The sequence below is a fragment of the Macaca fascicularis genome, chromosome 10, assembly GCF_037993035.2.
Source record: "Macaca fascicularis isolate 582-1 chromosome 10, T2T-MFA8v1.1".
In the NCBI taxonomy this organism is placed as follows: Eukaryota; Metazoa; Chordata; class Mammalia; order Primates; family Cercopithecidae; genus Macaca; species Macaca fascicularis.
The window spans coordinates 67,128,476-67,156,445 of NC_088384.1; the positions used below are offsets into that span (position 1 = coordinate 67,128,476).

At 40.4% G+C, this 27,970-nt stretch overlaps 1 protein-coding gene across 3 annotated transcripts in view; it reads right to left on the bottom strand.

The window, feature by feature from the left end:
* Positions 1 to 27,970, bottom strand: part of CFAP61 (cilia and flagella associated protein 61) — a 293,282-nt gene that overhangs the window by 167,642 nt on the left and 97,670 nt on the right. For all 3 annotated transcript variants that reach the window (XM_074004665.1, XM_074004666.1, XM_005568227.4), the window contains exons 11-14: positions 24,940 to 25,118; positions 22,759 to 22,798; positions 19,736 to 19,875; positions 1,102 to 1,228 (exon numbers count right to left, since the gene is read on the bottom strand). In XM_074004665.1, the coding sequence (XP_073860766.1) occupies positions 1,102 to 1,228; positions 19,736 to 19,875; positions 22,759 to 22,798; positions 24,940 to 25,118 (486 nt within the window). The remainder of the gene's footprint in view (positions 1 to 1,101; positions 1,229 to 19,735; positions 19,876 to 22,758; positions 22,799 to 24,939; positions 25,119 to 27,970) is intronic.

Here is a 27,970-nt window from a genome sequence, read left to right on the forward strand (position 1 = left end):
GATGACTTAAAAATTAACTAAAAGGTTTTTTTCCAAAAGAATGAATAACTGGAACTCCCCAAATGACCTCAACAGTAGAATGAAGACATAAATGGTGGTATATTCATGCCATAAAATACTTCATGCTATAATATGAATGACTCTTACAAACATATTGCTGAGCAAAAGAAACTTGATATCAGAAAACAAGTGGTATGATTCCATTTATGCAGAGTTCAAAAATAGGCATAGCCAATCTCTGATCTTAGAAGCGAGGTGGTATTAACTTAGGGAAAGGCCTGAGTAGAGGCATCGGGGAACTTCCGGCAGGCTGTGGTTAGTCTGTTTCTTAAAGTGTGCTTGTTACATGGTGTATGCAAATTGTGAAATCCACCACACTGTTTATTGGTTATACCTCAATAAATTTTGTTCAAAATAAAATGTATCAAAAAAGTGACTATGCACAATATTCTTTAACTATCTGCATCTTTCCATGTGTAGTTAGATTAACTGGCATGGCCCTTAAGATAGCAGTATTAATTTATAGACTGCCATAAGCCTGACTTTTGCCATAGCACATACATGCATTACTACACTAGAAAGAGAACCCAACACTTATCATGCAGGATCTTTCCCAGACCATGTAATCCTGGGGGATGCAGCCAGCTCAACAAAAGGGTCTGGTCAGACTCATCATTCAATAGGCTCAAATAGGGCCCCACTACCCTCAATCTGGTACCCAGTGCTGCTGAGGTGGGCACCAGATACCCATGGATTCCTAAGCTACCCTTCCCTAACCACGGTCATACTGTATCTACCTATCCCCAAAAATAGGATCTATCTCATTTTGATATGATTGTTTGGATCAAGTCCAAATTTTCTATCTTCATGAGAAGGATTTTGGGTGTCTGATCCCTCTGGGGGATCCCCACTGAGAATGGTCGCACTTTCTTAAGTCCCAGTCTCCATGGTTTCCTCTTCTGCTCCCATCTTCTAACTCTATCTCCACTGCCCCCTGCCATATGATTTTCCAACTCAGATCCAAGGAAGTTTCAGGGCTGAATCTACATGGGTCATCACAATGGTCCCATATCCTGAGGTCTGGTCATATCACGTACTTACAGGGTCTTTGCGAGCCTTGTTGTAACGGTCTAAGTCCTCCAATATGCTTTTATTCAGCATGAGGGTGCGGACAAGATTTTCCACACCAGGAGTATCCAAGAAAGTGGCAAATCTTATATGAATGGACCTGGGTAAGGAGAGGAATATATTTTTAAGTTAAAGTACTAAATATGTATTCCCCCACAAATGGAGACAGAATTGTAACATATCACACTTATATAAAATAATATCCAGTAAAGTATGTTTATATAACATTGGGGTTTGAGTAATTGTAAAAGTAACTCATTTCATTATAGAAAACCTGAAACACAAAAACATGTGAAGAATAAGGTAAATATCACTGATAATGCCATTAACCAAAGACAACACAGAGACACTTTAAATATTTAGTTTACAATAGCACTATGATTTATTTCATAAACAGAGTCAAAATCCTTTTTTAAATTATGTTAGGAAGAAGTCACACTGCACCAGGGCTGGCTTCACGGGTGTGGGACCCACACAATGCTGTGTGCTTTGTAGAGCCTCACACTCACAGTTTATTGCTCTGAGGCCACCGTTCAAAAATTCTTAATAATTTTATCTTTCACTTCATGTTTTTAAGTGAAGTTAAGTGACACAATGGAGCATGTTAGGGGCCTTGGAGCCTCCGCTCACGTGTGTACCCCACGGTCTCTCCATGATGCTTTTCTCCCACCTGTTCCCTGCCCCTGGCACCCTGGGCCCTAGAGAGCCTCCCCATTCCTGCCTCATGACAGCTGCCTCCTCCTTCTGCCAAGGGTGACAGTGGTTGCATTGGTTGGGGGAAGCCCGTGTTCAGCCAACACCCAGTGGGGTTCCTGGACAAGGGTATAGAGAGGCTCATGAGTCAGGTACATGACACATGGAGTCTCTGGTCAGACCAAGGGGGTGGCTGTCCCCACCCTGGGCAGGCAGTGCCATGGCATGTTCGGCTAGCAACTCAGTGTGCACCTCCTACCCATCCTCCACCCAGGGGTTCAGTGCATCCTGGTGCAGAGGGTGCAAGCCCTTGGTTGGATGCCTGTTTGCCATGGGTTGGAGCTCATGGGAAGGAGAGACTGATTGCTCCACACGAGGCCAGAGCCTCACATTTTCATCTTGCAGTGGGTCCTGTACATTATGTAGCTGGCCTTGCAGTGAATTCTCTGCAGTTACTAGGGTATTATTACTCAATGGGACAATTCCATTCCTCCTTGTGCTGATACAATAAAATATCCTAATCTATTTAACTGTCAACTGTAGGGAACATCTGTGCTTAAATTTTAATACATGCTTCCATATTATGAACAAAGTATCCTATTTGCGAAGAACAATATCTATATCTATAATTAACTAATACAAAGATGAACAACTCCATGTTAATAATGTTTATGGGCAATTTTAAGTGAAAGGTAAGAACTTTGTTATATGACCACCTTACACCAAAATCTAGTTCAGTGGATTAAAGATGGAAATGTAACAAACAAGACCACAAAAGCACTAGACAAACACTCAAGCGAATTAAAAACATATATCCACACAAAACCTGTACATGAACGTTCATAGCAGCATTATTCACAATAGCCCAAGAGAAAACAACCCAAATGCCCACCAACTGATGAATGGATAAACAGAGTATGGTTTATACATACAACAGAAAACTATTCAGCCATAAAAGAAAATAAAGTACTGACGCATACGCCAACATGCATGAACTTTAAAACATTGTGCGAAGTGAGAGAAACCATATACAAAAAGGCACGTGTTGTGTAATTCCATTTATATGAAATGTCCAGAACAGGCAAATTTACAGTGATAGAAAGTTGGTTAGTGATTGTTGGGGGCTGAGGGGAGAAGAGAATGGGAGTGACAGCTTGATAGGTACCGGGTGTCCTTTGGGTGATACAAATGTTTTAGAACCAGATAGAGGTGGTAACTGCACAATGCTGTAACTCTACTACAAACCACTGAATTGTACATTTGAAGTGGGTAAACTGTACGGCATGTGAATTACATCTCAATAAAGCTGTTACAAAAATATATATATAATGCCAAAATAATTGAAAGGAAAAGGGAATGGCAACTAATAGCAAAAAAAAATAAGCTGGCATAGCTATATAAATATCAGATAAACCAGATCTTAAGGCAAAAATCATGAGAAAAAGGTCTTTGTTTGATCATAAAAGTTCACTAGGAAGACATAACAATACCGTATCTATAGGTGTCTAACAATAAAGCTCCAGGATACTGAAGTAAAAATGGACAGGGTTATGAGAAGAGTTTGAAATCTACCATCATATTGGTAGAGTTTAATATGGTAGAGCTCTCTCAGAAACTGGTGTCAGAAAACACATTTAAGATACTGTGGAAGATCTGGACAAACTTCAGCTAAAGTACGCTATATCCCCCAAATGAAAAAGACACGGCCATCTAAGAGTTGTCTCACTGTTTCCATTCCAAAGCCCTCCAGCCAGCTGTCTTTCCTGTCTTAGGTAACGACAACTCCATCCTTCCAGTGGTTCAGGCTCAGACCTTTGGCTTCATCTGTTTTCTTGCACACCTCTCTTTCAGCCTCACTTTGGGCTGACTCTACTTTCAAAATGCATCTAAGAATGGAACGACTTCTCAAGACCTCCAATGCTAGTCCAGTCTCCACCACCTCTCTCCTCGGTTGTTGGAACAACATCCTAGTGTCTCTCCACATTTCTGCCATTGTCCCTGACAAGCCATCCTCCACCAATTTGCCAGAGCAATGCTTATCAAATGTTGTCAGATCACAAAACTCTTATACTCAAATTCCCAGCAATAGAGGTGTTCTTACCCTCTTTTATGTGTATGGCCCCTCTCAGAATGTTTTTAAATGAATAAAGTAAGATACATAAGATTATAATATATGAGCTTCATTAAACAAACACGATTCAGCAGGGAATCTAATAATTACCATAATTTTGCTACACTGACGAGCATAAGCTTGCACTCCCAGTAAAAGCCAAAGTTCTACACTGGCTGACAGCCCCCTCCCTGACTCCTCACGACCACAGCCTCCTTCCCTGTGCCCTCCCTCTGGGATTGCTGCTTGCTCTGACTCATCTCCAAACAGTTGGCTTCTTGGTTTCCCTGCTCTGTGGCACAGGCCACCGTGCTGTTCCTCAAACATGCCAGACATAGTCCCTCATCAGAAGTTCCTACTTGAGGAAGTTCCTACCTCATCAGAAGGTCCTACTTCATTAGAAGTTCTTACCTCATCAGAAGTTCCTACCTCAACAGAAGGTCCTACTTCATTAGAAGTTCTTACCTCATCAGAAGTCCTACCTCAACAGAAGGTCCTACCTCATCAGAATTCCCTACCTGAGAAAGTTCCTACTTCATCAGAAGTTCCTGCCTCATCAGAATTTCTTACCTGAGGAAGTTCCTACCTCATCAGAGGTTACCTCATCAGAAGTTCCTATCTGTAACTCTCCTCCAGCAAATCTATGAGCCTGTTCCATCACTTCAACATTTGAGTCTTTGCTGAAACTTCACCCTCTCAATGACCCTGAAACCCTATTTAAAATTTGGACCCTGACTTTCCAACCTCATTCCCTTTTCTATTTTTCTCCACAGCACTTCCTACTTTCTCTTTATTTTTTTTTTTTCACTGTTTGTCTCCTTCCACTAGAATAAAACTTGACAAAGATGGGAGTGTTGGTCTATTTGCTCACTGCTGCCACCTCATGGCTAGAGCAATGCCTGGCACATGGTAGATGCTCAATAAATAGCTGTTAAGTGAACTAATCATGAAGCTTGCATGGAGATAGCCAGAGAGCTTCTCCATGCTTTTTACATGTCTTTTTGTTTTTTTTTTTCTTTTTTTACATATAATAAATACTATAACTGAGTTATAAAGAGTGTTGTTGGATACTAGACTGGAAAGTGAGAGTAAGTGGACATCTTCCCCCAGTAAGGCTTGAAGCTCAGACCATATCATGGTCCACTCCAAAAGGCCAGGGCTTTTTGTAGCCTACAGTGGTGCCCAATAAATGTTCAGTGGGACATGGGGCTATCTTCCTGCAAAGGAGCACAAAACTGCAAACATTGTTTCAACAGTCTGTCCATGGAAATCTACTGGTGATTAGGGGTCACAACCATTTTGCATTCATCTCTGCTATTCATATTCACCAAAGAGGAATATTTCAGAGCTTTCCTTTGTTCCTAGAATTTCAGGGGGAGGAACAGGCAATGGCAGTATGTTTGTGCCCTCCTCTAAAATGACACTGTCCAGTACAAGAGCCCGTACACTTGAAATGTGGTACTCAGAACTGAGATGTGCTGTAAGAATAAAATATTCACTGAATTGTGGACTTGGTACAAAAAAGTAATATAAAGTATCTCATTCGTGCTTTTTAAATATTGATTATATGCTGAAACAATAATATTTTGGATATAATGGGTTAAATAAGAAATGTTACAATTAATTTCACCTACTTTTTGATTTTTAAATTAGTGTGGCTATTCAAAAATCTAAAATTACACGTGGCTCTGAGTGTATTGCTACTGGATGGGGCTGCTCTCTCTGTCTGTATTTGCCTCTGAGAACTATCTCCCAAAAGGTTTTTATTCAGCTCAAAAAGCAGAATGTAGGCTGGCTGGGTGAGGTGGCTCCCATCTGTAATCCCAGCACTTTGGGAGGCCAAGGCAGGAGGATCACTTGAGACCAGGAGTTCAAGACCAGCCCAGCCAACATGGTGAAACTCCATCTCTACTAAAAATACAAAATAGCTGTGCATGGTGGCTCACGCCTATAATCCCAGCTACTTGGTTGGCCAAGGCACCAGAATCACTTGAACCCAGAACCCAGGAGGCAGAGGTTGCAGTGAGTCGAAATCATGCCACTGCACTCCAGCCTGGGCAAAAGAGTGAGACTCTATCTAAAAAAAAAAAAAAAAAAAAAAAAAAAAAATTCCGAATGTAGGTCTTATTCCACATGTGACCTTTTTTTGGCAGGCTCTGAGGCAAGGTGGCTGTATATACACTATTCCTCCTACAGTGGGTGCTGAGAATAGCAGCCTGTTTGTTTTTGCTTTAACTAGAATGAGATGTGGGAGACCTGAGGAGGAGGTGGTGTAGCTCCTTTGTTTTCTGGGTAAAGGGAGGAAGAGGTGTGGATTCTTTACTTAGTGTGTTCTGATAGCCGTGTGTCACTATGCACTTGTTCTTTGTGTCTTCACATCTCCACCTGTTGCATTTTAAAGCATTTTCATAGTATGTGGTTTTGCCTAATAAAGCATTCTCATAGCAAAAAACAAAAAAACAAACAAAAACGGGACACATACTTGTTGCTACATGGGTATTTCCTTTACAAAGTAAATTGCTTTTAATTGCTTCTAGTTGCTTCTACACAGCAATTGGCAGGAAAAAGTGAAAAATGAATAAATGTAAGAAATAAACTCTTAAGACATATTTCCTTAAAATCAAGGATTAACATGGATTCATTAAGAATTATTCATTCACTCCATCACAAATATTTATTAAACATCTGCTGTGTGCCCTGTGTGTTCTGGGTGCTGGGGATACATCAGGGAAACAGACAATCCACAATTTCTGCTCTCGTGGAGCTGAACTGCTATTGACTCCAGACCATATTTTGAGAAATAATTCTGAAATTCTTTAAAGTTTTAAATAAGGCACATGAGGTTAGAAACAGACCAATTGTTATGGAGACCTTCATCTGTGTTTTTGCTAGAGAAAGCACCTTGAAAAATACAATGACTTCAAGACAAAGTTGTCAGGATGCATACTATTTTATTCTCAACAAAAAACACTCATTAGAATCCTTAATTAAAATGACATGGATCTCAAATATATATATATATATATTTATATATATATATATATATATATCATGTCATCTATACCAACAGAATACTGTTGTCAAATTATCAAGCAGCTATCTTTATTTCTTGCCCTATTCTCAGATAAATCATAAAGCTTTATTCATTGAGGGTCTATAAAATGATACCAAGACCTTCTGTGGAATGAACTTTAAATCTGCTAAATAAATATCCAATAAAACAAAGTCTGCTTCAATGATTATGTACTGACTTAGGCCTGGCAGGACCTCAGAAGATGGTGGCTCATTGGATGCACCTAAACGTGGCCCTATTTTCATCTCTCTGCAAGTTTCAAATAGGAAGTTGCTTCTCTCATTTTAGTCATTCTTTCATTTTAGCTATTATGGTGGCTCCCTTCTTTCAGTCCCATGGCCAGGAAGGAGAACACTCCCACCTCCCTCTATCTGTTCCACATACCTTGCCTGACCTTCCCAGAAGCAAATGTGTACTCAGTAACCAGAAGAGTTTAGCGTTCTTTTCCCTAGGGTGCAAGTATGGTTCTAAAGCCACCCTGAATCAGTGAGGGAGATTAGCTATGTTTTTCATTACCCATCCACATGGCTTCTTCTATCCACAGAAAAAGCAAGGTATCTGGAGGGCTTCCCAAGGCTTTACCTCTCCAGGTCACCTCTCTCTTATGCTTTCTCTCTCTGATGTACTTAAATGCTCTAACCTGTTAGTCCTCAGGAAATGACACCTCTCCGTGAAGAAGTGATGAAGCCCCGCCCACTGGCCCCTTCTTGAGTCCTGAGAGTCTTGCAGTCTGGGTCACCTGCTTCACAAGAGGTTTGCTTCTCCCTGTTTTTGGCTGACTTTGACCTCAAGGATCAGAGTTTCTAGTATTTAATCAGATCACACACACGATAAAGTAGAATATCATATATGAAAGTGGAAGGAAAAAGATTTAACACAACTTTTCAATACCAAATTGAGTGGATGAATTGTTTTAGACACTTACAAGGTTATGCGTGTGTGTGTGTATATATATTATATATATATGCACATAAAAGTATGTATACACATAAATGTGTGTATATATATATACACACACACACACACACATAAAAGTTGTATATATATACATATAACTTTTACTTGAAGTTCAGGGGTACATGTGAAGGTTGGTTATATAGGTAAACTTGTGTCATGGGGGTTTGTTGTAGAGATTATTTATCACCCAGGTATTAAGCCTAGTACCCATTAATTAGGTTTCCTGATCCTCTCCCTCCTCCCACCCTCCACCCTCTGATTTGCCCCAGTGTGTCTGTTGTTCCCCTCTAGGTGTCCATGTGTTCTCATTATTTAGCTCCCACTTATAAGTGAGAATGTGTGGTATTTGGTTTTCTCTTCCTGCATTAGTATGCTAAGGATAATGGACTCCAGCTCCATCCATGTTCCTGCAAAGGACAAGATCTCATTCTTTTTTATGGCTGCATAGTATTCCATGGTGTATATGTACCACATTTTCTTTATCCACTTTACCATTGATGGGCATTTAGATTGATTCCATGTCTTTGCTATTGGGAATAGTGCTGCAGTGAACATGTGTGTGTATGTGTCCTTAGAATGATCTATATTCCTTTGGATATATACTCAGTAGTGGGACTGCTGGGTGGAATGTTATTTCTGGTTTTAGGTCTTTGAGGAGTCATCACACTGTCTTCCACAATGGTTGAACTAATTTACACTCCCACAAACAGAGTATAAACATTCCTGTTTCTCTGCAACCTTGCCATCTGTTATTTTTTGACTTTTTTGTAATGGTCATTTTGACTGGTGTGAGATGGTATCTCTTTGTGGTTTTGATCTGCATTTCTCTAATGATCAGTGAGGTTGAGCTTTTCTTTGTACGATTGTTGGCTGCATGTATGTATTCTCTTGAAAAGGGTCTATTCATGTCCTTTGCCCAGTATCTTTTTTTTTTTTTTTTTTTTGAGACACAGTCTCACTCTGTTGCCCAGGCTGGAGTGCAGTGGCATGATCTCGGCTAACTGCAAGCTCCACTTCATGGGTTCACGCCATTCTCCTGCCTCAGCCTCCTGAGTAGCTGGGACTACAGGTGCCCAGTTTTTAATGGGGTTATTTTTTCCTTGTAAATTTGTTTAAGTTCCTTATAGATGCTGGATATTAGACTTTTGTCAGATGCATAGTTTGCAAAAACTTCCTTCCATTCTATAGGTTGTCTGTTCACTCTGTGGATGGTTTCCTTTGCTGTGCAGAAGCATTTTAATTAGATACTATGTGTCAAGTTTTTCTTTTGTTGCAATTGCTTTTGGCGTCTTCATCATGAAATCTTTGCCCATTCCTATATCCAGAATGGTACTGCCTAGGTTGTCTTCCGGGGTTTTTATAGTTTTGTGTTTTACATTTAAGTCTTTAATCCTTGAGTTAATTTTTGCATATGGTGTAAGGTGTCCAGTTTCAGTCTTCTTCATATGGCTACCCAGTTATCCCATCACCATTTATTGAATAGAGAATCCTTTCCCCATTGCTTTTGTCAGGTTTGTTGAAGATTAGATAGTTGTAGGTGTACAGGCTTATTTCTGGGTTCTCTATTCTCTTCCATTGGTCTATGTGTCTGCTTTTGTACCAGTACCATGCTGTTTTGGTTACTGTAGCCCTGCAGTATAGTTTGAAGTCAGGTAGGGTGATGCCTCCAGCTTTGTTCTTTTTGCTTTGGATTGCCTTGGCTATTCCGGCTCTTTTTCGGGTCCATATGAATATTAAAATAGTTTTTTCTAGTTCTGTGAAAAATGTCAGTGGTAGTTTAATAGGAATAGTATTGAATCTATAAATTGCTTTGGGCAGCATGGTCATTTTAATGATATTGATTCTTTCTATCCATTAGCATGGAATGTTTTTCCATTTGTTTGTGTCATCTCTGATTTCTTTGAGCAGTGTTTTGTAGTTCTCCTTGTAGAGATCTTTCATCTGTCATTGGTTAGGTGTATTCCTAGGTATATTATTATTTATTTTTTTTTTTTGGCAATTGTGAATAGGATTGCGCTCTTGATTTGACTCTAGGCTTGACTGTGGTTGGTGTATAGGAATATCAGTGATTTTTGCACATTGATTTTATACCCTGAGACTTTGCTGAAGTTGTTTCTCAGCTTAAGGAGCTTTGGGGAAGAGACTATGAGATTTTCAAGATACGGGATCATGTCATCTGCAAACAGGAATAGTTTGACTTCCTCTCTTCCTATCTGGATGCCCTTTATGTATTGCAGAAAATAGGGCAATTTTTTAATACCAGTAAATAAAAATGAAATGACAGGGAGAACAAAAAGTGATTTGAGTCTTTCTAAATTCCAAAGAAGTGATCGTTGTAATGGAATCATGAAACAATTTGATAGTCATTAGTATTTCAGTTTAAATCAAAAATAAATAAACAAAACCCACAAAATTAAAAATGAGGTTTCTATTGGGTTCCGTTCAAGGTGGCTGATTAAAAGCAGAAGGGGCCAAGGACTGATGATGTTAAAACACTCTCCACAATAACACGGGCCTGAAATAGGTACAATGGTAACTTTCTGTGTGAGTCACCCACAGAAAAGCAAAGAAGACAGAAATGGTGAGGGGAGTAATTGCTTAAAGGACAACTAGCTAAATGCATTTTATTTACCGAGCCAAGTTGATGGCTGTATGATCTAACTCAGCAGTAAATATTTATTTACAAAAAATTATTCCTAGCACAATAAATATTGGTTAGCCAAATACATCTGAAATGTTTCCCCACATTTAAAATGTCAAATTTCAGAAAAGCATCATGTGAAAGGGTGGCAAGATGGAGTGGGTGACCAATTCACCTGAATGTGTTCTCCACTAATGAATAAACAAGAGGACAGAAAAGCCAGTGGGTAGGTCAAGAATGAGCAAGCAGCTGAAATAGAAAAGGAATCATCATCTGTAGCACACACTCACGCCGTATTAAGTTTGGAAATGTCCTAGAGGTTAATATATGAAGAAAATGTATCATAAAGAAAGCATTTAATTTATTCACAATTAAAGTGCAAGTTAATATAAACATTAGGAAATGTTCTCATCTCAAAGGCCTGTAGTCACTAAACAAAAGGAGAGGGAACCTGGGTGTGGAATGTGTTGACAGAAGAGGTAGCCATCACTAACGACTGAATGAGTAATTTGTCCCAGTGCTCACCAGCACAGCCAGAGGGCAGATGACAGACACAAATATAATTTCCCAAGGGAAGAAGAACAAAATTAGGTGGAGGACCAGAACATGAGGTCATGAAATTTAAAGTAACCAAACTTAAGAGCAGAAACAATTCATCCCAAATGTCAAGAGAAGTGAAGCAAAAAATAGAAGAACATGATATATTTTTAAAGAGTAGGTGTAGAGGACCTGAGCCCTCACCATGCCCAAGTGACTCCTCCTCACCTCCTTCAGGTCTTTACTCATGGCCACCCTTCCTGTCACCCTAGGCAAAATGGCAGCCTCTCTCCCACTCAGCGCTTCCGATCCCCTCTCCGCACCTGCTATACTCTTCATGTTCGCCCTCAGTGCCTACATACTGTGCATTTGGATCTCTTTCCTTTACATCTTTCTCCACCATCTAGAATGCCCCCGGTGTGGGCAAGAATTTCTATCTGTTTGCATCATTTCTGTTTCCCCAGCACCTGGAATAGGACTGGCACACGTTTGCAGTCAGTGCTGTGGATTTTACTGGATGAATGAGGGGGTTTGCTGGGGTCTCTGAGAAGGAAAACAGACATCAGCCAGTACTCTCCTCCTGCACCCCAGAACCCAGTGGCCATTTTGTCAATGTGATAGACGTCAATTTCAGGATGGAGGGAGGGTGGAAGAAAGGAAATAAACCAAGGCCCTGGAGATACAAATCCTAAAGCCCTGCCTATCTCCGGACATCCTGCTTATGTGAGCCAGTACATGTCCTAAAGCAGAAGCCATTCTGAGTTGGTTTTTCTTTCCAACTGAAAGCATTCTCATTGTTAATGTACATTTTGAAATGCAAAAAATGGTTTTAGAAAAACACAGGTGGAAAGTGTGTATGAAAAAAGAAGGGCCAGGAACTAGAAACAAGCAAGAGAAATTAAAGCATTATGATATAAATAGAAAAAAATATGTAAAACAGTTAGAGTCCACATATTCTTACAAATCTAACCAAAAGGTTATATTTATATATAGAAGAAACTTAGTAACTCAACAGTACCAAAAAATTACTAGATCATAAAAGGTTTAAAGTAGGTGTGGCCTTTAAACTTCTAAAGTTGTCTAGAAAAAGAAATAAATATAAAATAAAAGAATAAAAAGTAAAGTAGGTATGGCTTATATGTTTTATAGAAAATCTGTATTTGGAAGACAGATAATCACAATTCTTTTTTAAAAAATTAATTTAATTCTATTTTAAGTTCCAGGATACATGTGCAGGACAAACATATGTTACATAGTGTGCCATGGTGGTTTGTTGCACCTGTCAACCCATCACCTAGGTATTAAGCCCAGCAAGCATTAGCTACTTATCCTGATGCTCTTCCTCCCCTCGGACCCCCACTGATAGGCCCCAATGTGTGTTGTTCCTCCCGGCCCCCACATGTGTTCATGTGTACTCATCATTCAGCTCCCACTTATAAGTGAGAACATGTGGTGTTTGGTTTTCTGTTTCTGTGTTAGTTTGCTGAGAATAATGGCTTCCACCTGCATCCATGTCCCTGCAAAGGACGTAGTCTTGTTTCTTTTTTATGGCTGCATAGTATTCCATGGTATCATAGTATTCTATGGTACCACATTTTCTTTATCCAGTCTATCAGTGACAGGCATTTGGGTTAATTTCGTGTCTTTGCAATTATGAATGGTGCTGCAATGAACATATGCGTGCATGTATCTTCAAAATAGAATGATTTATATTCCTTTGGGTATATACCAGAAATAGGATTGCTGGGTCAAATGGTATCTCTAGTTCTAGGTTTCTGAGGAATCAGCACACTTTCTTCCACAATGGTTGAACTAACTTACATTCCTACCAACAGTGTAAAAGTGTTCCTATTTCTCCATAGTCTTGCCGGCATCTGTTGTTTCTTGACTTTTTAATAATCGCCATTCTGACTGGCATGATATGCTAGCTCTTTGTGGTTTTGATTTGCATTTCTCTAATGTGATTTTGAGCTTGATTTTGAGCTTTTTTTCACGTTTGTTGGCTGCATGAATGTCTTCTTTTGAGAAGTGTCTGTTCATGGTCCTTTGCCCACTTTTTAATGGGGTTGTTATTTTCTTGGAAATTTGTTTAAGTTTCTTGTAGACTGTGGATGTTAGACCTTTGTCAGATGAACAGATTGCAAAAATTTTCTCGTATTCTGTAGGTTGTCTGCTCACTCTGATGATAGTTTCTTTTGTAATAAATCACAATTCTTTTCTACCAGATGATGTATTCATTAAAAAAGCAGAAGCCCTGGCCGGGCACAGTGGCTCATGCCTGTAATCCCAGCACTTTGGGAGGCCAAGGTGGGTTGATCAGGAGGTCAGGAGATTGAGACCATCCTGGCTAACACGGTGAAACCCCGTCTCTACTAAAAATAAAAAATAAAATAAAAATTAGCTGGGCATTGTGGCCGGTGCCTGTAGTCCCAGCTACTCAGGAGGCTGAGGCAGGAGAATGGCATGAAACCCGGGAGGCAGAGCTTGCAATGAGCCAAGATCACACATTGCACTCCAGCCTGGGCGACAGAGTGAGACTCCATCTCAAAAAACAACAAACAAACGAACAGAAGCCCCTACAGTGCTTCTCAAACTTTTAATGTGCATGAAAGTCAACTGGTGCACTTGTTAGCAACACAGATTCAGAAAACCTGGGGCAGGGCCTGGGATTCTGCATTTTAGCAAAGTCTCAGCAGATGCTGCTGCTGCCGATCCCTGGACCACACCTGCAGTGGAACTGAAGAGCATATGAAGAAAGAACTGTCCTTGAGTAAAATGAGGTAACCTTGAGAAGGGAAGCCAGGTGCTAAGGAGCAAGAAGGAAGAATATGCCACGGTCCATGATGGCCGTATGCCCAGCCCACCCCGATGGCCTTCTTTAAGGGACAAACAAGTTCTTATAAAGTCTCACTTTCTAAAAGCCAGGTGTGAGTCCTCACAGATACAAAGGGTGCATGTCACTGAGCATCACTGGATAGTGCCCTGACTTACAAAGGACCCTGGCTGCTGCACCTGAGCTCCTCTTGCACTCCTGGCTGACACGCAGGTGCAGGGGACTGGCTGGAAACACCTCGGCACTTAAAGACAATGCCATGGGGACGCGGGGACAGAAGGGGATGGCCCTGTGCAGGCACTGCCACCTCGGGGTAACTGATGCCAAGAACCCAGAAAGGTGATGGGAAGTCTTCTTTAAGGTCTCCCCCACTCTCACATTTCCAAACTTCATTTTGTGTGATATGAAATTCCATCAAATTCATTTGTTAGTAAACTCATTTTTTTTTTAAATACAAACATTGCTGGGGTGTAAGGGTGGGGGTTGCTCTTCCTTCTCATTTCTGTAGGAGCCTCTTCAGGTTGGCTGCCGTCCTTTCTCTCCTCCACTCCTGCAGCCACCATCAGATCAGCTGCCTGGAGAGGGTGCAGGAGTGTGGACTTTAAAAGAGCAAAGGGAAGAGCGATGTTGTACTCCCTATAGGAACTGAGCAATATTGACAGGCAAAGCTACCATTTTTAACATTAAATGTGTGGTTTCACTAAAAAGCTTTTTATGCTTAGAATATGGTTTAAAGAATTAAAGAGGAGATCTATGCTTTCTGTAGAAAACAACTGCCCACTGCCATGTTCACCCCTAACGGTGATAAGTGTGTGGGTTTTGAGGGATGCCTTCCCCTATGGGACCGTGCATAGCTTCTTGAATGGAAAAAGGCAATGGGCACAACCATGGCACTTGGAGAAGCTACAGGAGCACACAGGCAGGGAACCTGGTGTGGGCTGGCAGGTGTGCTGGCGACAAACTGGAGGAGGCTGTGAAGGAGGGTTCCTGATGAGGGCTCAGGTGGCAACTGCGACAACACATGACTTGTGAAAGACACAAAAACTAGTTCCGCTTCTGAGTCTTTAATCAGAAAAGAACCCAGGTATACATCAGGAGCTCCAATTTTAAATGCAAGTCATTCAAGAAAAAGAAGCTGGCACTGAAAAAGGTTACAAAGAAAAGCCAGGGCTCCACTGCAACCAAACTAATTCCCGGACAAGTGTGGAAAGTCTCATCATTTAAAAGATTGAGATTTTATTTTTAAGAAAAGTAATGCATGGACATAGTAAAAGAGTGTGTAAGAAAAGAATATGAATGTAAATTATGTAATTAAAGCTACTAAGAACAAGGCCGCTACTACAGCCAGACCAATGACCCCTTCCTAGATCCGTATCATCTCATTGCTCTCCATCTCCAGTGCCTTTATTCAACTGGATTTATTCAGAGTGAAAACTCCAAGAAAAAAAGTCACCAATGCATTTAAGAATGCAGAGTATAAAGTACATTTTTAAAAATTCTACTTGAATCATAATACAATATAAAATCTCAGTGTAGAAAAAATTAACTACATTTTTCCATCACAGAAGTACTGCACACCCACTGATTTTTAAAAATTCAAACAGAAATAACCCATTTAAAAATAGGCAAAAGACCTAAACAGACACCTCACCAAAGAAGACACACAGTTGGCAAATAAGCATATAAGACATGCTCAACACCACATGTCATTAAAACAGCGAGGTACCACTAACATACTGATTAGAATGGCCAAAATCCAAAACACTGATGACACCAAATGCTGGCAAGGGTGTGCAGCAGCGGGAACTCATTCACTGCTGGTGGGAATGCAAAATGGCTCAGCCACTCTGTCAGACAGTTTGACAGTTTCTTGTAAAACTAAGCATATTCTGGTCATAGGATCCAGCAATTGCACTCTTTGGTAGTCATCTAAAAGTTGAAAACTTACACCCACATAAAAACCTACACATGAATGTTTATAGCAGCTTTATTCATAACTGCTCAAACTTGAAAGCAACATGAGGTTTTTCAAGTAGATAAATGGGTAGACACACTGTGGAACATCCAGACAACGGAATATTATCCAGGGCTACAAAGAAATAAGCTAGCCAGTCATGAAAAGACATGGAGGAACCTTAAAAACATATTAATCAGTGAAAAAAGCCAATCTGAAAAGGCTACTAACAAGATTCCAACTTTATGACATTCTGTAAAACGTAAAATTCTGGAGACAGTAAAAAGACCAGTGGTTGACAGTGTTGTGGGAAATGAGGGATGAACAGACAGAGCACAGAGGATGTTTAGGAGAGGAAAACTATTCTGTGTGCTATCATAACAGTGGATACATGTCATTACACATTTGTCCAAAGCCATAGGATGTACAACACCAACAGTGAACCCTAATGTAAACTATGGACATTGGTTGATAATGATACGTCAGTGGTGGTTCATTGATTACAACAAATGTGCCAAACTAGTGCCGGATGTTCATGATGCAAGAGTCTGTGTATGGTGGTGGAGAAGGGACTTGTGAGAACTCTCTGCACTTTCTGCTCAATTTTGCTGTAAACCTAAAACTACTCTTTTCAAAAAAAGTTTACTGGCCAGGTGTGGTGGCTCACGCCTGTAATTGCAACACTGGGAGGCCAAGGTGGGTGAACTGCTTGAGCCCAGGAGAGTTCAAGATAAGCCTGGGGAACATGATGAAACCCCATCTCCACAAAAAATACAAAACTCAGCCAGGTGTTGTGGCACAGGTCTGTGGTCCTGGCTACTTGGGAGGCTGAGATGGGAGGATCACCTGAGCTTGGGAGGTTGAGGCTCCAGTGAGCCATGATAGTGCCACTGCACTCCAGCCTGGGCAAGAGAATGAGATGCTGTCTAAAAAAAAAAAGTTTATTAATTAAAACAAAAAAAAATCAAACATAACAGATAGATGCAATGCAAAAAGTCACCATCTTCACCTACAATTCCCAGTCCTGTTTCCCAGAGGCATATAAGGTTAATGAAATCCTATGTACCTTTTTAGAACTTCTGTACATACACAAGATAAAAACTAGATATAATGTTCGCATAGTATCCTTTTTCCTCTTCTTTTTAATTAAGGAATCAACTGAGTTTCTTACTGGGCACATGCCCAACCTGCCAGCAACGTATCTTGCAGGCTCCCTTGCAGCTAAGTAGGGCCATGAGACCAAGTTCCTTAGCACACAATATGAACAGAGGTAATTCATGTCCCTGAGAGGAAAGTGCTTCCCCTCCTCCACTTCTCGTTCCACCCTTCCCTGTGGGCTGCAATGTGGCTACGGCGCTTGGAGCTAGCTCTGAGCACAAGGAGGAAAAGTCCACTCTGGCCATGGGTCTGAAACTCTTGCATGCCATAGAGCCCTTTAACCCTCTGGTGATGCTGTGAACTCCTTCCCAGACAAATGTTTCTACATTCATAAAATAAAACACAGAGGATTACAAATTATCTTGAAACACAGTTAGCAAAATGTTTTTAAAAATGTGTTACAGTAATGCCTGTGCCTCTTTGTTAATGCATTAAATAACAAATTCTGGTTGAGAATAAAATCACTGAAATTTCAAAGTAGGGTAAATATATGTGATATTTTTGAGACATCTGCAACAACAAAAACATGAATGAAAATATCTGTCACTTCCACTGGCTACAAAGTCGTGGTTTCTGCTAACACTATGAGACCTGCTAGCTCCAGTCACAATGGAAGGACACACTAAACTTCACTTACAGGTTAGTGGAATAAAGATGTCGTTTTCCTTCCCATCCAGATTCACAGACCTCATGCTTCTCTCTGGATATGTTAGGTAAAGACCCTTGCTCTATGGAGTGGAGGAGCAATAAGAGAAGGAACTTCAGTTCCTGGACAATTTCATGGGAAAAAAGCTGATAGTCTCCTTAGACCACATGCTCATGTCTGGACTACTGCAGGACAGAGACAGAACTGGCTCAAGTGTGTTTAGGGGTCACTCTGATACAACAGTTTAGCAATAGTGCTGACTGCTACCTATGAACACTTTACAACAATCAGATGGGATTACACCAACCACACCATGGAAAGAAACAGTATGTAGGGTGGTCATGAGTTGGCTCCGTAAGCTAAAAGCCTAGGTTCCAATTTCAGTTCTGCCACTTTCTGCTGTGTGGACTGTAGACTAGTTACTCAACCTCTCTATGTCTCAGTCTTCTTACCTGTGAAATGAGAATAATGATACCTAACTAATTAGGTCACTGTGAGTGTTGATACATGGAAAGTGATTATTAAGAAAGCGCCTGGCACACTACAAATCCTCAATACATGTTAATTATCATTAGTATTAGTACTTGTACTATTGTTGTTTGACTGTTTTTCTCACCATCCTAGATATCTTTCCACATAGGATACAGAAATCTGGTTTTATTTCTTCAAATCTTCATCATAATGTACTAAATGAATTTGCTAAAATTCATTTAACCAGTACCTAATTATGAAGTGAACATCTAGGATGTTTCTCAAAGTTTCACTCAAATGGTTAACACAGCACTTACAGAGCGAGCTCTCTGACGCTCCTCCACCAAACCTCTCGTCAGAAGATTGTGCGTCAACTTTATTGAGGTCTAATTTACATACAATAAAAGGCCCTCATTTCAAGTGTGCAGTTTGATGAGCCTCAGAATATTTTGTAAAAATAAGATAGAAGATATTAAATATACACTGATTTTTGGATTTTTTTTCCTGTACAGTCTGGTCATGCCTTTTATTAATTGTTCTATTTAGGAATTAAATGATTTTCTTATTGATTCATTAAAGCTCTTTATATATTAAATATACCTACCTTTTGTCTGCCATATTTGTTTAAAACATCCTTCTGTTGGTCAGTTACATTTTAATTAAATCAGGTGGTTCAAAAAACTTGGTATAGTATAAGAAACCTTAATTTTTTTCTTTCATGTTTTAAAAAGAACTTTCTCATTCTGAGACGTGATAAAGGTCAGTCTTTACTCGCTTTCCTAATCCAGCACTCCATATTACTTTCTCAGGAAAGCTTCATCTGGCTGGGCCAACTCTCCCAATGTTCCATGCTCAGTACCACATGTCCAGCACTGGTTACTCCCATCACAGTTACAGTTTTACACAATGTGTGTCCATAAGCCTTGAAAAGGCAGGGACCATGTCTGTATGTTGTTCACCATTGTGTTCCCAGAACTTGGCACAGAACCTAGCACTGTAAATATATTTTCTAATTTTTAAATATTTACATTTAACTCTTTTAAAAATTTTTCAATATTTACATTTAACTCTTTAATCACCTGAGAATCTATTTTACGATAGAGTATCAAAAAAGTTTCTATCTTCATTTTGTCCCACCATTTACAGAAGAATCCTTCCTTTCCCCACTGTTGTGGCACACACTTTGTCATGAATGTATTATATACACACACTCACATACAAAGCTCAATCTGCACACTGAGTTCCTACTATACTGGGTCTGTTTCTTGTGTTACATTGTTCTGCCTACAGAATCAGTGAACGTGGCCTTGTCTTGATTGTTGTGGAGCTCTATTATGTTTTAATATCTGACAGGACAAATCTCTTCTCAAGTGCCATTCTTTCTCTAAATGTATTAGTTAAAATCACTTAATCAAGCCCTCTTCTAATAAAAGATGATCTTTAAAATAAATTATTAAAATAGCAGGGAGCTCCTTGTTCCCTTGTCTTCTGTAATTTCATGGATTGCTGTGTGGTCAAACATGTGTCTACTCACTTGAGCAAGCCGGCCCGGTGGAAGACGTAGAGGTCCTGCTCGAGGGTGCAGGTGCTGAAAGGGACCATTTTCACGAAGTTCTGGATGAGGATGAACTCAGGGGTTAGATGGGGCAGAGAAATTATACAGAAGTTCTTATCCTAACATCATCAAAAACCAGGACACAGAGAAAGAATAAAAAACCATTAATCAAAAAACAAATTTCTCTAACAAACACCAAGAAAACTAGAAGCAAAATGTGTTCATTAAGGAGAGGATACTCAAATTACCTTTCCTGTAATTTGGAAAATAATCACATAAAATTCACGAAATAAGCAACTACAAGAGCATGGAAAAAGTATCTTTGTGTCTCACTGAAACCTGAATAAATTAATCTTATAAACAATGGCAGTCATTCAGCATAACTCTTCTGGGGAAGTAGTTTTTAAACCAAGACAATTCATACTTGCAAGTTCACTTGTGTCACAAAGTCAGTGAGGTAGCATGGTGTCCTAGCAAAGGCCTCTTGCTTCCTAAGTGACCTTATACCAGTGGCCCCTTCCTCTTAAGAGATGGGAGGATGATACTACGGCCTTTTTTGGCTCTAAAATTCTGTGATTATCCATAAACCAACGTGTATGTATTTTATCATGACATGATCCCAGTTGGATGAACAGATCCATGAGCATGACTAAACTTAGGCAGTGGGTTTAGTTAGTAGACACAAGAGGTCCTGCATGTCCTGAGGGCTGTCATTCACCTGTTCTAGGCCTGCCCTGTCAGTACAGTAGACAATGAAATGTGGCTAGTATGGCAAAAGAACTAAATTTTAAATTTTATTTCATTTAAATTCATTTAAATAAAAAAAAACTGATACTTAATTCCATTACTGGAAAAGTTTTACGTGTGCTTGGTTTGTGTGAATCTACTTATCCAACTGTAAATTTTATAACATCTAAATACAGATGAACTATTTCTGATGAAAATTCAGGACTTGTATTGAGATGTGCTATAGATGTGAAATATATATTAGACTTCAAAGACTTAGCATGAGAAAAAGAATGTAAATAGCTCACTAATAAGTTTTCATATTGATTATATGTTGAAATGATTACATTTGCCCAGGCACAGTGGCTCACTTCTGTAACCCCAGTACTTTGGGAGGTCAAGATGGGAGGACCACTTGAGCCCAGGAGTTCGAGCCCAGCCTGGGCAAGATGGCGAGATCCCATCTCTACAATTTTTTTTTTTAATTAGCTGGGCATGGTGGCATGTCCCAGTTATTTGGGAGGCTGAGGCAGGACGATCTCTCGAGCCAAGGAGTTTGAGGCAGTAGTGAGCTATGATTGCGACACTGCATGCAGCAAAGTGAGACCCTGTCTCTTTAAAAACAGGATTGGGACATATTAAGTTAAATAAAAGATATTATCATATAAACTTCATCTGTTCCTTTTTCTTTTTTTTCCTTGTGGCTCTTGGAACATTCAGAATTACCGATGTGGCCACAATCCATGTCTGGACAGTGCTGCTCTAGGCTATCTGAGCTTCACGCAGCTGCCTGATCCTCTGCCAGGTCCCTGCAGAAGCAGCCTGCTCTTCCCAAAGCTAATTTGTCCCTTTGGGATCTCGCCTCCTCTTGAACCCTGTGAAGGCATTACTTGTGCTAATCCAAAACCCTGGGGACATTTGTGCAGCTCAAAGGAGTGAATCATTGTTTGACCTTATCTTCCTTCTTTTTAGCAAATTAGCAGGACTCCTTTTGGGGAAACTGAGAGTCAAGTTGCTGAAATACTCAAGTTGAAAATAAGGACTGGGTGCCAAGTCTGGGTGGGCTTCCTCTGGGAGGGGGAGACTAACTATAATGAGTTGCTTCATCTTGGATTTGAAGGATTAAGGATGAAGCAATCAAGGTTATTTTTTTCCTGTCGTCCATGTTCCGAAGTCAAATAGAATTGAAATGTAAACAGCTCTTGTAACTTTTTAAAGCCAGCATTACTTTTATAATGTTAAAGATTTACCTTTACATGGACTTTAAAATAGGAAATAATTAAAATTAGTGAAATTTATTTGAGGAGTCTTTGAGGGAAACCAACTTTGTAAATCCTATGTTTAGGGTAATCCACGTTGTTTTGAAAGTGCCTTAATAATCAATTTATTAAAATTATGATGGAGAACGTATTGCCTTATTACATAGCTTCATCATAATAAAAATGAGGAAATAAAACTTAACATCACATAGTTTTAAGACAAAATAATTAAAGTATACTTGTTTTTGCCTCATGAGAAAGAGTATCCAGGAAATATAAAGCAATAGATATTTTTATTGAAATCAGTCAACTGAAGAAGTACAGTTGTTGACTTAATTAACAGGCCTGTCTTTATAAAAACACATTTTGTCCCTCAAAACTTTCTTCCCCATTTTCTTTCCTTCAATAAAGAAGTGTGAGAGTTCGGCTGGATCTCCATCCCTAGGGAACAATGAGACAACAATGTAGGCAGAAGCCCAGGACACCTTGACATGGAGAATCTTATTTGCACTTGGATATTAGCCTACAGGCCCATTCACCAATGTGGGTTGAGCCCCCTCTACAAGACAGGCATGAAGTCAGGCCTGAGGAACTAGTAGGGAAAGAAATACCAACCTGAAAATCAACAAGTCCCTACTTTGCTATCCTCAGAAAAGCCTTATGATAGTTTCAGAACACTTACAGCCAATATAATCTATCAAATAACATAACTGTGTCATTCACTTTAATTTCTGACATTTTCATATATTACTATAAATGATTTGATTCTGATAAAACACTGGTAAGGCTATGTCTAAAAGAAATTTTGCATTTAAAGAGAACTGCTAAAATAGCATGACTTACAAATTCTTGAAAATGACAATACTTTCTATTTTTATGAGTTCATGACATGCCATTTGACCTTATTCTCAGAACACAAACCTCAACATTCATAGCATAATAAATTTATGACATTTTACTTTTATATAACTTCTCTAAGCTTACAAAATCAGTTCTCAAAATTCAGCATGTACTTACAGAAAAAAGACTGAAAACAAAATTCATAAAATCCAGCGACCTGTAAACAAGACAGTAAGCACTGTCACTGCCCTGCAAGCAAATGCAACATCAGTGGACATTTATAGAGATTTACAGCTCCCTCCCCTCGGGCAGTGATTAGCCAACCACTAGTCAGAACATGTGTCTAGCTGAACACTAATGGGGTGCATAAGTCGCAAGCTTCGTATGCCAGTAATAAAGTATTCTGCAGAACTGAAGGCACTTTCACATCAATTAATAATCTCTGTGCATTTGAAAAGCCAAAACAAAATTGGTCATTCTGTGCCTCCGATCCTTCCCACCTGTTTTGAAAGAGTTAAGAGGAGAGGTGGGAAATATTATAGGCTGCTTCTGATCTTTTTCCCTTTTATCCGTTGAAGATTTTCTGACTAGCTGCAGATGTAAGTTCATAGGCAAACTACACTGTGTCATCAAATTCCTGTTTCAAAATTCAAAAAGTATACTCTAAGCACAATCATATTTAAATGTACTGATAAAATAAATATAAAGCAACAAATATAGAAAGGCTTTACAAGTTTTTAGATGTCTACAACACAATTAGAATAAAAAGAATTTATCTTTTCAATGTCCCAGATCTCCATAGAAGCCAAAAACTCAAGATGAAAAAAGTTAAAGTACAACATGGTTCCAGGGGATGCTGGGAGATTGGGAACATGACCAAGCTATTCTTGGTCATCTAAAAGACATTCTAGAGCCTTCCATTCCATCAAAATGGGCCAATCATTTCCTCTTCGAGATGGTTCTATGAACAGATGAGGAGTCGGTGCTAAGCAGATGTGGCATCCAGGCACTGAGGGCAGCGTCCAGTGTTCAGACCACAGGAGAACAGTAAGCACTGAACATATGGGTGTTCTGGAGGGGCAGGGTGGGTAGCTATGAGGTCTGGTGGGCGCCAGGGCTTTAGACAAAGCCCAGCACCATGCATGCTTCCTCCTTGCTTGCTGGATTGCTGTTGGGTGTCAACTTATCCCTCGCTCAGATATTCCATGTAGCTGAGGCACCAGCTGCAGATTCTGGGTAGAGCACGAGCTAAGGGATGGAGTCCATCTCCTCCATCTCCTTGTGGCATGGGCTCGTCACAGCCTTTGGCTCAGGAATGAACACACAGTCCTGTCAGCCCTCATGGGACTTTGGCTGGAAAAAGCTGGGCCCATCCTGGCAAGTCCTCCTCACTGGATTTTGATGCAGACCTGAGACTGTCAGTGGTCTTAGGCCCAGGATGGGGCACTCCTCTGAGAAAGGGGCCAATAGTAGGGAAGTAGGGTGATATGGTTTGGCTGTGTCCCCACCCAAATCTCATCTTGAATTGTAGCTCCCACAATTCCCAAGTGTTGTGGGAGGGACCCTGTGGGAGATAGCTGAATCCTGGGGGCAGTTCCCCCATACCGTTCTCGTGGTAGTGAATAAGTCTCATGAGATCTCATGGTTTTATAAGAGGAAACCCCTTTCACTTGGCTCTCATTGTCTCTTTGCCTGCTGCCATGTAAGATGTGGCTTTTGTCTTCCCCCATGATCGTGAGACCTCCCCAGCCATATGGAACTGTGAGTTCATTAAACCTCTTTTTCTTTATAAATTACCTAGTCTTGAGTATGTCTTTATCACCAGCATGAAAACAGACTAATACACAGGCTGAAGAGGTAGACAGAGAAACTTGGTCCTTGATTTGGTTATCTAAATAAATCCTAGATCAAGCCATATTTAAATTAGTCTCATCACTGGAGTTATCCTTAGGTATGTGAGGCAATTATTCAATTTTTTTTCCAAAGCCAGTTTGGTTGGATTTTCTGTTACTTGCAACCAAAGACTCTAGAAAACCAGTAACCCAAATCCAAATTCTCCAAGAAATGCAAACTTTACAGAATGGGAGCAGCATGTGGTTATGTAAGTGATAATTTTCCAGATTCCCAATTGTTACATAGGTGGGCCAGCTTTCTAGCCCACTTCTCTAGCCCTTGTTAAAATTTGATGGACCAGAATCTCTGGATGGGGCTTAGGAATTTGTGGTTTTTAAAAATTCCCCAGGAGATTAGGATGAGGGCCAGGTTTGGAAATTACTGGCTTTGTAAAGTTAAAATGTTGGGCCACCAATGCCAGAAGAGATTCTCACTGTGACAGCCAGCCAGAAGGTCAGTACTTGCCTTGCTTCGTATTTCTCATCAATACAAAACAGCTGAATACAAAAAGCAGCTGAGGCTCCCCTGTAGATGGGGCGGAAGTGGACGGGCTCTTCAGGCAGTAAGAGCGATGCCAAGCTCCTACTGCTGACACGGTGATCCTGTGCATATCCAGTGGAGACATCACTGAGTTTTTCTATGTCCTAGAGCAAGGAGACAGGAGGAGCCAATGAGAATCCTGTCAATTCCCTGTAATTTACTGGGCTGGTGTTTGCATTATCTCTACATGACGCCGTTCTGAGGACAGGTGTGACTGTCTCACCCGAAACAACTCATCCTGGGCCAGGCCTAGTTTTAAGGAGAGGTTCTTAATGAGATACTCAAAATTTATAAAATGTTTTTTAAAACTAGTTCTTCAATGAGAACACATGGACACAGGGAGGGGAACAACACACACTGGGGCCTGTCGGGGGGTTGAGTGGGGAAGGGGAGGGAGAGCATTAAGAAAAATACCTAATGTAGGCAGGGCATTAGATGACAGGTTGACAGGTGCAGCAAACCACCATGGCACGAGTATACCTAGGTAACAAACCTGCACGTTCTGCACATGTATCTCAGAACTTAAAATTTAAAAAATAATAATAAAGAAAAAAAAAAACTAGTTCTCACATGAAGGTCTCACACGAGATAAATAGTTTCAGTTGGCCTTTGACATAGGGTCCATATTTTAACTGCATCCTGGGGTAGACATTAGAGCGTGGTAGTATTATATACATATTATAATAACTCAGGAAGCAAAATACTTCTCTCCCTAAAACTGTGTTCATTGTGATACAAGAATTTTTGAATCTTGGGACTGGTCAGGTGGTCCTGGGAGTAACTGTGGTGGGGAGGTGGAGCCCAGGAAGGTCAAATGGACCACAGCCACCTGGAAAGTCAGGGCTGAGGCTGTTCTGTCTTGGTTCAGGTGCATCTAAAAAGGTGTCACAATTCAGAAGATGATTCCTTTTGAGATCCCTCATGGAGTTCTTTTAAATCAAAGTAATACATGCATATAGAAAAATTTAAAATAATATCAGCACCAAACATTTATTAAGAAAATCAGCAGTTCTCTGTCCTTCCAAGTCTCTACCCCCATTGAACAGAACTTTCGACCTTTTCATTTCTTTGGGTATTTACCTCTATATTTCTGAACAGTATGTTTATGGTGCTATTTCTAAATTCATTAGTTTTTAGAATTTCCTACTGGATATTGATGTAGGGGCTAGATTAATCCCTCTTATCCTACCCTCTTCCCCACATCTTATCCCCCAGGATAATTACATCACAATTCAGGGTTAAATCCATAAGTATTTACACTAATATGAATGTGTAAGTTCTGTTGTTACTGAGGAAAGTAGTGTAATATGACAATGTTTTCATTTGTGTGCTTAGTTTTTATTCACTTGGTTTCCTAAATTTTTCACTTGCTTTATCAGATTTGCCAAGTGTTGGTCACTACTATCTTCCAAACGATCAGGCATTTGAGATAATATATGAGCTTCCTTTTTTCTCCCTCTAATCTGGACTTGCAGCTCTGCCGGCTTGCCTGTATTGCAGCTCCTATTTCGTAAGTTCCAGGTCTTTTCTTTGTCTTTTCTGTGCATCATTTAGGCCCTTATATCACTAGAGCACATTTTTAGCTTCCCAAAAGCAACATGCTTGAGAGACAAAACTCCACAGACACTGGCTAACTGGGGCACTTCATGGGGTGATCAGGCAGAGATATGGCATTATTTTTGGGTGGCCACCTTCAGTGACATTATCTGAAGGTATTTTCTTTGGGCCTGTCAGTTTTGGGGGGACTTAAGTTCTCCAATATCCTGCACCGGGGACTGTGGTAGATGGAACAGTGGCCCCCAAAGATGTTACAGGTCCTAGTCCCTGCAACCTGTAAATATGTTATCTTTCAGGGCACAGGGATTATGCAGATGTCATCTCATGAAGGGTTCTGTGATGAGAAGATGCTCCTGGATGATCCAGGTGGGGCTCAGTGGAATCACAGGGATCTGCTAAGAGGGAGGCAGCAGGTCTGAGTCAGAGGGACGAAGATGCTGTGCTGCCAGCTCTGAAGATGGAGGAAGGGGCCACAGGGCATGGAATGCAAGTGGCTTCTAGAAGCTGGCAAAGGCAAGGGAACAGATTCTCCCCCAGAGTCTCCAGAAGGAACATGCCCCTGTCTACACCTGAAGCTCAGCACACTCAAACCCATTGTGGAATTCTAACCTCCAGAACTGCACAATAATAAATTTGTGTTGTTATAAGCCACCAACTTTGGGGTAATGTGTTACAGCAGCAATAGAAACTAATACAAGGCCTGGCTCCTGGCATCGAGAGGGTGTGGCTGGAGGAGGGACTGAGGATTCCTCTGTTGAAATGGAGAATTCCATTTGTCTGTTCTCTATCTTTCACCATTAAAATGCCCATGCAGCACAGGCTAAATCTGAATTAGCAGCAGCCTCTGTTTAATTTCTCTAGAGAATAGTCATTTTATCCTCTCACTTGGGGTGTGGCTGACAACCTAACTGGAGTCTGCAGGGATCCAGTGTTCCAGTCACTCCACACCAGACTGCCCAGCTTTTCAGCCCAGTTCCTCACCCTGCCTTCTGCAAACCTCCAGTCTTCAGCCTTGTGCAGAATTCACACACTTTTCACCAGTCTCTCCTCTCATAAAGATGCTTGAGTTTCACCTTCCTCAGCTGTGCTAAGCCAGTGTAAACTCCTCCATTGATTTTTTTATTCTCAATATTTTTAAAGTGCTTATCTTCCAATATCTCCTCTCCATCTCATCTTTGTGGATTTGTGCCCTTTTTATTCCTTTACTGTCATTTCAGTGGTTTTCTCCGGTAGGGAGAGGAGATAAAAATAGGAGATCAATCCACCTTGTTGACTCAGGTATCTTGTGGGGTTCCAACATGTTTGATGCAGTGGTGGGGGCAGGCATCCTGGCCCTCCATCCACATCCTTGCTTGGGTTCATAAGGGAACGGCTACCCTCTTAGGAGTATTAGAGAGAA